Below are 12,012 nucleotides of genomic sequence, written 5' to 3'. Positions count from 1 at the left end.
CTGAAAAAGTAGAATGCATGTGACAAATTCAATGCCCTTTATACTTTTCACCAGTAACACAATTCGGGAATGACCTGAGAAGTCAGGCATATGACTAAAATTATGCATGTGAGTGGTTCTCCAGATCTCAGAGAAGCCTACGCTGCCCAGTCACCAAAAAACCACCGAAGCCGAGTTAAGAGAAAAACAAATGTCCCTGCAATGAGCGATTCCGTTGCTCAAATCCAGCTTCCACTTCCAACCCGAAGAAAAGCTAGCTGTGGTGGCTTACGTGCTGCTCTGTATGTAAGACCCTAGAAAGCCACATCCTTTTTGCCTCTGTTTCTCTGCAAGGCTGCGGATCAGCAGCACTCTGCTTAAAAAACCGGGTGGCGTGAGATCTGCCGCTCCCCACCTGCGCTGGGTGGCCCAAGGGGGACGCAGAAGTGAACCCTGTGGCAGGGAGCTCAGAGAGCACGTTCATACATGCTGGACAGAAATCCAACCTTTCTAAAGACCTAGGAGGATCTAAATAACCACTCTTCTTCTGGAATTTGTTTAGCAGTCACAAACTTTAGAAGTCTGAAAAACACTCCTTTACGCCAGAGCTAATCAACTACCACACGCGATAGGACGCTCAGGTTTTGTCACTTCATACTCCCATACTTGAGCCCTGACACCCAAAAAAAGACTTAAGAAAGGCTTCCTATAGTGGGATGCATATTTTCTTCCAATATCAATGTTCTTTCAGAACAGTGCAACATGGATGAACATCTGAAAACAGCATGGCAATGTGGAAACAGTGTCTGCATTTTACTTTTTTTTTTTTTCCTATTTTAATTATCAAAGCAGACAGAAGTTTAAGTATTGAAGGTTCTAAGTTTAAATTCATTAAACTTGCACATTTATTTATCTAAGCAGAGAAAAATCAGCAAGCTGAAAAGTAACTGAAAAATATTTTCAGTAATTGAAATGAAGTAACCAACATTAAGTAGGGGAAGGAAATTTGTACTTTGTTTTAATACGCAATTTTAATATAACACCTACTTAGGATGGCATTTGAGAGTTTGCATAAATATTTCAGCATTCTAAATTCCATCTTTACCAAGCTGTACATAATCACACTTCTTATTATCATTTTCACTGAAACAGAAACTTAGTAAACAAATATTTAATTTCAGTACCTTCAAGCAATAATAACAGAGCTGTACCTTTGCCTGCACTCTATGTCCATCTTCTCTGTGCCCAGGACTATTTTCAACTGTAAATGATTCCAAAAGCTATAAATGCACAGTAAGATACATAACTTGCTGCATGATTGAAATGGCTTCCGGAAGGAGGATGCAAAATCTGAACTGTCACCTCCAACTCTGTTTCTCAGTGACATGGAGGCAGAGTTCCACAAATAGCTGGGAAGTTATATTAAGAGGTTGTGTGATGTCCTGCCAGGATCTTTACTAGGCTTCTAGAGTACAAAGGTTATATATTATTTATTTATAGAGGAGGAGGATACTGTACAAACCATATGAGGTTTTAGGAAGCTTGTACTTCTAACCTGAGTGATTCTGTGAAATAATACAATGTACATCACATTTTGAGAAATGGCATTAAAGTATGCCTGTAATTGAAAGGTGTCCCCATTAACTAGTATATGGTCTTGATTCAAGGAGAAAATCAAGATGCATGCTTAAATCTTGCTCAGCTGGGACACAGCTTACCTTGTTTTATGGTTTAAAAGAAATTTACAGGAGACTTCCATCTCTTTTAGATAGACTGAGCAGTGGCAAGATGAGGATTTCTCTTATTATGTGTTTGTAGAGCACAGCCGTATCTTCTTACTCTACACGTAAAATGAGTTTCTCTTCTGCATTTGCACAGCACACTGTACAACATGTCGTAAGTGTGATGAGTCCATCCTCCCCAGCCATAACATACACCACTTTATGATAAAGGGGTTGGTTAAGATTTGATTCTCACCCCAGTTCTGCCATCTAGTAACTGCAGTCGCTTGGTCAAATCACTCCTGCCTTGCCTCTGCTCTCCTGGGACCAGGTAGTAGAGCACTAATGTTTGCCAGACAGCTGTTGTGTGGCTTAATTATCTCCACAAAGCAAAACAGAATTACTGCAAATTGTTGTTCAAGGACTTGAAATGCATGCCATGCCTGTCAATAGTATCAGCAAATCAATCAGTATTTTGAGTACACACAAATACAGGCTGTTCTCTAACAAATAAACACATTTTTCCCCTTTCCAGTTAAAGAAGGGAATAAAGTAGCCTTCAGGCCTGTAGTGAACCCTGCCTTCCCTCCCACTCTTCACTTATTAACAGGCTGGAAAACTAAAATATATTGTGCCTCTCTCTCTAGACACTGTTTTTATTTTAACATTACTGATTTTCAAACTTGACAGAGCCTTTAATAAGATATAATAGGAAAGCTGAACGTCAGTCCCAAGAGTCAGAAAAACACTCCATTTTAACCTGTCTGAAATGCAGCAAACAGCTTCAAGAAAGAAAATGAACAGACAGAATTACTTAAATATTCTGTGTCAAGATACTTCTATTGTATCAGTATGAACCTGGAGTATACGTGAGACATAGATGCCCTCTGGAAGATGTATGAAGTCACTGATTTTAGAAGTTGCTATTTGAGATTTTTTGCTTAGTCTGCATTTATTTTGATTTTAAATGGTATTCTGCCAATTCAATTTAGAAATAAACTGATTTCCTACCTTATCTGAAAAATACAGCTATTAGCAATCCTCCTAATACAACGAAGCTGGTCGTTGCCAGCCCACACCAATCCCATAATAGTGGGATTTCTAGTGTTCTTTTAAGATGTTTTGATAGGCAGTACCATTTTCTGAATGTATTAATCCTCAGTTTCCTTCTGATTTCTGCTCAACACATTGTGGGAAAATTAATTCCCATTTTTTACCTCTTCGGGCATCTCAAGCTACTTTTGACATTTTTTTTTTTGATGGGTTCAATCTTCCACTGTCAGCAATGTAAAGTCCATGGCATTTTCTTACTTACACCTTCCCTCCTGTTGTCTTTTTCCATCTCCATCATAACAATGCCTCTTAAAAAACCCTACCTCCGCCTCTGAAAAAACCCTACCAAAATGGAGAAACTTGTTTTGTTTAAAACACTGGATTAAAGGTGAGTATCCACGTTTATTTCCTGCAATGAAACAGATTTTCAAAACAGCTTCTCTCTAGTGCTAAAAGCCCACCACTGATGTCAGATTTTCAAGTGAGCTCAGCATCAACTAGTTTCCTGCTTCAATTCTTCTGATCAGGTATTTGAGATAGCTCATGGCCAATAAAGCTGCGTATTTTTCAAAGTCCACCCTTCTGTTCTGCTGTCTAAACAGGACTTCACTATTTTTTACATTCTGGCCCTAATCTTTCTGTGCCCCAGTATGTCATATGAAAAGCAAAAAAAACCCCCAAAAAAGGTATTTGTCTTCTCCCAAGGTTTATCTTTACATAAAAGGAATTTAGGATGTACATGATCAAATACTGTACTGCACACAGCTTGTCTTGAATTTTAACCTGGAACTCCACTATAAGACTCATTTAAGAATACCACTGTTGTGTCACGCAATGTCATGCATTATATTTACTATAATATTTTGCCAAAAAGAAGATTTAAGACACTTAAGCCAGCTCAGTTTCAGTGGACTAAAATTTGCAAAGCCTGTCTGCACTAAGAAGCCCGAAGTGAAATCTAGTAAGGAAAAACTCCCGCAGGCAGCAAGATTTTATGGTGATTTAGTTAAAATCAGTCTCTCAATATCATGATTTTGTATGTTTGTTCGGCTGGTTGTTTGTTTGCAGGAGCAACCTTAGCAGTCTGCAAAACCTGGTGAGTAAATAGTAATTTTAATACTTTGCTCTTTTCATTGCTTTCCATTTGAAACTCTTAATGTGTTCTACAAACACAGCAAAGAGCTCTTCTTTTTATTTAACAAAAGATGCTACAAAGGAGCGACTGTGTCTGAGGATGAAGGGCAGCTCAGGCAGCTGCAATTGCTCATTTCCAACTCTGTGCTAGGCCCAGTCTGAAGGATAAATCCACTCACTCTTTTCATCCCATAACCTGAGGGTTCAGTGGTGGGTAGAGGCTACATGGGACCTATAGTACATTACACGTGTTCTACTGTTAAGCCCAGAAGAGTTTAAGAACACTCTAATCTTAAGCACACCTTGTGACTTCTGGCAACATCCTAACTCATTAACTACAGGTGTGTTTATAAAACACTGGTTCTACCAGGAAAGAAAAGGTACCATCAAACTCTTAGAAGGTGGGAAATTTGACAATTTAACACTTAAAGTCCTTCTGATCTCCTTTGCCTATTTAAGTATTATTTAAGCATTTATTAGCCCATTCTAAGGAGATCATGTGTCTCAATATGTAACTGACTGGTGACTTCTGTTCTTCCTAGCTTGTTTAAATGTCAGGGTTCCTCACGCACCTTTACTCTCCTCTTCCTGCTTCTCTCTACCATTCAAGTCTCTTATCACTGGAAAGCTGAAAATCACTGAACACGTTGATCTCAATATGATCCCGATTAGGATCAGCGCTCTACCCAAAATGAGGGATATCCAACACATATCAAATGATAGCAAAGTCAAAAGCATATGGTGTTCATCAAGCAAATATTTAAAAAACCCACCACCAACAAATGTGTTCCAGCAGCGTTAAGTTTTAGAAACAGGTACCTCAGGAATAACACCCAGACTCAGTAAAGTACCCCAGCATATATTTAGTCTGAAACATGGCAGTTGAGTTAAACACACACTTAAATGCTTTCTTTAACTGGAAACTATCATGAGTTTTTCTGCTGTTACCAAATATGCCCATGCTTATAATTGACGTGGCTGCTGAGACATAATTTCTCTTGAACTACAGACCTTTTAGGTTAGTGGTTACTTCACGTACAAGGCTACCCTGTCCCGGATTACTTAACTGTGTTCTATCTACCACACTAATCTAACTTCCAAAAATATCATCTCAATAATCCTTTACCAGCTTGGCTGTCAGATTCCATAAAGCATCCTTCCATCTCGAACTAGCAGGAGGTAGTTTCAAAACAAACAAAAAGGAAGTGGCTCTTCCTAACACGTGTGTTAAGCTGTGGGACTCCTTGCTACGGAGTTAACGTGGCTGCTCAGAGTTTGCAGGGCTCAGAGGGAGATCACCCAAGTTTAGAGAATAGAAATCCATCGTGGTTACTAAATAGAAAGAAACTATGCCTGGCTGTGTACGTCTCTGGGATGGCTGAACACCAAGAGATTACTTAGTCGAAATATGATATACAATTTCCTTGGTCTTACACACTTCCTTAGGCATTTGGTTTTGGCCAGTGCTGAGGACAGGTGACGGTCCAAGCGGCTGGACAATCCATCTACTGCTGGACGAGTCCTGGGACTAAGCTCACGTGCTCATTCTTATGCTCAGATGTTCCAGCCCTTCCTAGAGGGAGCTCCTACTCCCTGCACACTGCTGTTGAGTGAATGATCAGCAATAGTTAAACAAAACGTAAAATAGTACAGACTGAGGCTTAACCAAATCCTGTTTCAGCCTACTGGTTCAAACTGAGCAAAAATGTTTCAGCATTTTTCAGTTTTTCTGTTTTAAGGAAAAAAACTATCCATTTTTTTCAGTGCCACCCAAAACAGACATGCTTTTAGAATAATAGAGGTTTCATGAATTTTTAATGTAGTTCACTTTTATATTCAAAATTAAATTTCAAGCAAAAAGTTAAAGACATTCAGCAAAATCAAAACTGCTTTACTGATTACCTCAAGTTCTACCCATCAGCTACCAAGTTTAATGAGGTTTAATTCAATCTGACCAGCAACACAGATGTCTCCTAGTATTCTTAGCTAAGACATAGAGCAAAAATGATTGAATCTGTGAGAAACACTCTACTGCCTCTTCCCAATTCCTATCTATTCCTATCAGAATCAGATGTAAGAAGAAATTCCACCAGAAAAGTTTTTCTCATGAGACTGCCAACTGATTCTGCAGATTCAGCTAAATAACAGACTTCTGTGCGCTTCTCTGAACAGATCCTCCTAATCACTCTTTACAGGATACGAGAACAAAATTAGAAAAGGGGAGGGGGACGCGACTAAAGTAACACAGAAACTTCACAGATCTGTATGTGCCATTTAATACTTTGTGAGCAGCCAAGTATTTATTTTCATCTTTTAGGTGGAAATTTTAAGATGCTGAATCTTGAAATGGATTATAATTGTGCCAACTGAAATTTCATTCAAATAGACTTGGCAATCAATTCCACCACTTATAATCCATAAGAAATGCTTTGGCTGCAGTGTAGCACAAAGGATGTAGTTACTTGGAAACATGCTTTCAGTTTCAGCAATGAAAGGCGAATTTTAACGTTTTAAGAAAACTACTGCATTGTGTAGATTGAAGGCGAGAATTTTGTCTCCTGTCTTTATTCTAAGCAGTGCAGCAGTTGCCTTAAAATGCTGAAAATTGCCTTGCATTACCAAAATTGAAAGCATGTTTATGTGATTTTAGCTAGGTGGGATTACCATCAATGTCCATGGTCTCCACATGCTGTTGGAGGCTCACGGTCATCCCAACTGTTGTTTCTTTGCTTTTTGAAGTGCAGGGAGAGAAAAAAAAATCAAGCTCCTCTGAGGTTTGGGATCTGACCCATCTTTATATCATTTTTAATACTAATTTTCCTGTGGCTTAAATCAATCCTCCCACTATCTGCAAGAGGCTACTGGGATCTGCCCTGTGAACCCCCTCCTTTTCCCCTAGCATACTTCTTTGGGATGATCTCATTCTCCACTCATATATCTTCACATTCCATCTGTAGGCCGATAACTCATAAATCTGCCCCTTCTTTCATGGCTTGTCTCATTTCATCTCATCCTGTCTCATGTCTCTTCTTGGGTGTTTTGTTGTCAGTTATGAGTCATTATAACTCAGGCTTAATTCACATCTGAAACCCTCTTCCCTCCCCGCATTACTGTTCAATATATGCCAGTTAGGTCCAATGAATGCCCCGCCTCAAGAAAAAAAAATAAAAAGGAAAAAAAAAAAATCAATTCATGTTTTTGAACATTATCAAGGAAACCAAACTTTCAGGCCACAAGTTCAGGGACTTCCAACAGGATGGCTGTCAACTAAATCATCATGTCTTAATTTTTTATTTTCTTCCTCCTCGGTGTCTTCACTGCATTTAGATTTTATAGCTGACATTCAACTAACCACTGCTACCTAGTCTTCATTTGGCAGCAGGAGCTGCTCACGCCTGGGCTGCATAACAGGTGCAAAGCTGTCATTTTGAAACAAAGGCATCCAACCATCACCATCAACTTAACAGCACCCAGTCACCGCTGTCACCACTCAATGCAGAATCGATGTTCAAAAAAAGTAACCGACACTCCTGCACTTTCTGAAACCATTGCCTTGGTTACAAGATGCAGCAAACAGGAATAGAAGAAGTGGCTAACAATTAACTGGAATAATCCTGTATCGCATTCTTTAGCAGTATTTTGATACTAATTCTTCCTATACTCAACGCAGAGTGTTTTGGAAGGAGAAGGACTAGGGTTTTGAGACTTCCGCAAAGTTTTCCTGTTGGTTTCCTTGCTATCCAACTAGAAAGTCCCATTTCTGCACCGGGGGGAACTGCAAATGCCTTATTTCCTTTCAACTGTGTACAGAACATCCAGTTCCTTTTAAAATGCCATCATCTTCTAGAAATAGACTGTGACAATATACTGATTTCAAGTTTTTCAGGTCCTAAAATTACACAAAATTTGTGAAATAGAAGTACTCCTTCCGTGCAAACCAAAACTAATTAAAATCTTCATCTTGAATACAGCACACTTGTAAGTAGCTTTGTTATATTGTAATTGTAGTTTATTTAGAAAATAGTGTATCGGGGTAGTGTTAGAACCATGAAAGGATTTCAACAAGCATTAAGTGTAATTTCTTCCCCAAAGAAGGAAAAAAAAAATCTTCCTTTCTATAGTAGCTTGTTACTCATCGTTATTCAAATCATATGAGTTTGAAATTTCTAAGAGGAAAATCTGACTTTTAGAATTTTCCTATTTTGAGGGAATTAGAAGTACTGGAATGATCACAACCTGAAATTCTAAAGTAAACTATTTTCTCCATAACTATGAGTTTTTAGAACATTAAGTAAGGTCAGTAATTCATATCTAAAATACTGCATGTCTGATCTGACCACCACCTTTGGGTACAGAATTAGTGCTTAATTTCAGGTTACAGGATGTTCTCAGGCAGTATTCTTCCTATCTATTGTCAATACAATTTGGGTAAGGCTCATTTCTCCTGTCTTAGAGTGTTAACTGTTTTGAAGGAACTGCATAACTAAGTAGTTAAACACTTTTTAATCTCGAGTGTACTTATTCTCAAAAGGCTTAAAAGTTAAAATTATTTAGATACAATTAATCTTCTTACAGAAAAATAGTATCACTCTTCAAAGTTGGAGAGAAACCTTTCCTAAATCTACATTAGGAGATTCTTACAGCGGTTTCCTGTTCTTACAGACAAAACTGTAGCTCCAGAGACCGAGGATGTTTCTGAAGGCAAATGATCTGACTCAGGGTTCAAAACCGCTTGGGAAAAAAGCAAGTTTTCACCACTGACTTCACATTTTGCAATGCCACTGCTAGCAACTACTTGTATCAGAAGACCAATGTTACAAAAAACTAGCCAGTGAAGACAAAATACTGAAATGAAAAGAACTAATAATGCTACACCATCATTCACTGGTCCCATGTGTTACATCTGTATTATGTGTAGCAAAACCTGGTGCTCTGTGATTTAATATCAATTTTGCATACGAGTTATCTGATGTTCACTCAGATGAAGCAAGCTGCACGAAGTCAAAGAAGCAGTTTGGTAGCAAAATTTGAAAGAGTACATCAATACTGTCTACGAACACACTGCCAAAACCACGGGAATGCACACATAATAAAATACGAACTTGAATAAATATCTGGAAGCTGATACAGCGTGTAGTTCAGGAATTAAAATAACATTCAAAGTGACTTTGCTGTTTACACATAGTTGGTTTTCAGACAGTCACATACGGTACAACATTTAACAAGAGTCATTTTCACATATTAGTGACATAACCATTAGACATATACCCTTAGGAGATACCTCTGCTTTTGTGGTTTTGTTTAAAATACTTAATTATAAATAATAGTTTGCAACGTTAATTATAACAATTTAATGATTGTAACGAGATAACGTAGGATTGTAATGACTATACAAGCAAAATGTTTTCTCTGAATGCACTTTGTATTGATGCATTCTGCAAACACAACTCTTACCTTTACGCCTGTTAGCAATCCCATTTGCTTCACTGAATTAATCAGCTATAAAGGGACGTAGCTGTGTACCGCCAATATCTCTACAGTATTATCATAATACCAAAATGTATGTAATTACTTGTTGCTATTATCAGTTTGCACATCTATCGCACGTCTGTCATCACCTGCTCACAAGGAGCTTTGAAAAGTAATCACATAATTGTTCTCCTTGCTTCAGAGACACATAACACAGACTAAACAGACCTGTGCTACTTTTCCCTGTATGTACTCGTAAAACAAAAATCTATTTTCCTGTAATGTAGAAATTTACAACCTTTCTCTAGATTTCCCTTGCTATCCAACTAGAAAGTCCCATTTCTGCACTGGGAGGAACTGCAAATGCCTTATTTCCTTTCAACTGTGTACAGAACATATACACTATTTAAATCTCACTAAAATCCTTGAGGCCTGGCAAGAGGTACACAGGATCTTCTGTCATCTCTGGGAACCAAAATGAATTTCACCCTCACTGCAGGCCTAACCCAGGGCTTACACGGCTGCCAGGATCTAATTCCTGAGGTCACTGGGAGTTTTATAGCGCCTGAGCCCATCAGTAGAGGACAGGCCGTTCACTTTGCTCCAGTGAATGTCAGAAAAGAATCCGCTTTCTCCACCGTTCCTCAGAGGGCCATCAATGCTCTGCGTAGTCATAGATGGTAAAATCCGGCTTAGCTAACTGATGAGATGGAACATCCAGAAGCACCAACGTGCGTTGAACTCTGAGCTGCAACTCTGACACACCACCTTTCCAACTCCAGCTTCATCTTTAAGCTGTGTGGTGGCATTCTGACTAAACAGCTTTAAATCCTTCTTGTGACTTTTTCCTTTCTTTTATGTCATTTTCTCACCACTTTGTGCGAGTTAACAAGAACATTTTCCTTCAAGTGCATGAATTGCAGAGTACCCCACATCATGCACCAATTACTGGTATACGTAACGAAAGCACAAATACCTGAACGCCTTGCAGATTAGTCTCAAATGTCTTCTCTTTGTGCGTTTGGAGTTCATTTTGCCGGATTACTGCTTCATCTTTTTAGGGGCAGCTGGAGACAGATACACTGTAACAGAAGAAGAAAAAGCTATCTGAGTATGAATTTAGTCAGAAACTGCAGAATAAACACAGCAAAAGCCAAAACATCATAAAATAAACATTTAAGTACTGTTACCCCCTACAGTCTGTTTTACTGATAAACGTGACATATCATGCAGAGCAGATAAACAAGAAACAGTAAACAAACCATGTCATTTCATAGAAAAGGATGGAAAATATTTGCACTGTTCCTTTAAGCAGTGGTTTTGAACTTTCTGAACTGAGCCACGCTCAAGACTATTGGCAGTGCTCGACGCTTTGCTGGATTTAGTGGCTCCTTTGCCAACCTCTCTCCTTCTCCCCTTCTTCAGTGGAACCAGAAAAGCTTTTTAGCTCGAGTACAACATCTCTTCTATGATATACAGACACCTCGCTGGCTTGGGACTACTCACCCAGAGTACACACATTATAGCAAAACTACACTCAAAACCTAATGAAAACTTTCCCTCTACTGGTTACTCAGGAATTGGGAGAATGAGAAACAAACCATTTGTTGTACACCAAGACCAAATCATCTGCCACATAAACTAACATAAGCTTGCATTGAGCAGAGTGATGCTATGCCAGTTCATACAAGCAGAGAATTTGGTCGCTGTGTGTGTAAAAGTCTATGTGAAATATCTTTAAATTCGTAAGAATAAAACCCAGAGAATCCTCTTCTCTCCAGGCCACTAAGAAAATGTTTGTTCTATTTTTGTGAGAGAGTCAGTTCACTGACATTAGCATAAAGATAAATCAACACACGCACACAAATACCACAACTTCACACAGATCTGGATGTTACGGAATGCCCAAAGTATACTTGTTTTGTTCTTGTTTTCCTTGATTCTGCTTATCTTTCAAAAACCCAAAGCAAAACCTGCCTTTCCCTCTAACATCCTTAGACCTCAGGCCGCTGTCAGCCTTTCCCTGGCTGAAGCAACTTGGGTATGGACTCCTCAAAACAAAAATTTGAACATCAAATAAAATGCATTCTCCTTCTCACTGCTTCTTCCAGATCCTGCCAGCCTGTGGTACAGAGTACACAGCAGACATAACTGGTGCACTCTCTCTCTGGAGGTCACCTGGCTAGTCCAGTCATCACATGTATCATAACTGCTTCTAGTCTCGTTGCATCAGTTTACCTATGTCAACAGTTACTGTAGACATGCTGTTTCAATTTAAGGTTCACGTTTCTCTTAAAAAATAACAATCAGTATGATCTGAGTTTTAACACTCCTTATTCTCGTATTTACTGCAAGTGATCACTGGAGCACAGGTCTGATGGGGAGCAGCTGAGGGAACTGGGGGGGTTTCGTCTGGAGAAGAGGAGGCTGAGGGGAGACCTCATGGCCCTCTACAACTCCCTGAAAGGAGGGTGCAGAGAGGGGGGATGAGTCTCTTGAGCCAAGGAACAAGCACCAGGACAAGAGGGAATGGCCTCAAGCTGCGCCAGGGCAGGGTCAGACTGGCTCTTAGGAAGGATTTCTTTGCAGAAGGGGTTGTTGGGCGTTGGAATGGGCTGCCCAGGGCAGGGGGGGAGTCCCCATCCCTGGAGGGGTT

General features: G+C 39.3%; 1 protein-coding gene across 1 annotated transcript in view; it reads right to left on the bottom strand.

The window, feature by feature from the left end:
* Positions 1–12,012, bottom strand: part of LOC141923921 (uncharacterized) — a 127,172-nt gene that overhangs the window by 46,324 nt on the left and 68,836 nt on the right. Inside the window, exon 5 of the mRNA XM_074825632.1 lies at positions 10,333–10,438. Coding sequence (XP_074681733.1) covers positions 10,414–10,438 — 25 coding nt within the window. The 3' untranslated portion in view covers positions 10,333–10,413. The remainder of the gene's footprint in view (positions 1–10,332; positions 10,439–12,012) is intronic.

Source organism: Strix aluco, chromosome 5 (genome assembly GCF_031877795.1).
Source record: "Strix aluco isolate bStrAlu1 chromosome 5, bStrAlu1.hap1, whole genome shotgun sequence".
In the NCBI taxonomy this organism is placed as follows: domain Eukaryota; kingdom Metazoa; phylum Chordata; class Aves; order Strigiformes; family Strigidae; genus Strix; species Strix aluco.
The sequence above is the reverse complement of the archived record's forward strand: the minus strand, read 5'-3'. Positions and strand labels throughout refer to the sequence as shown.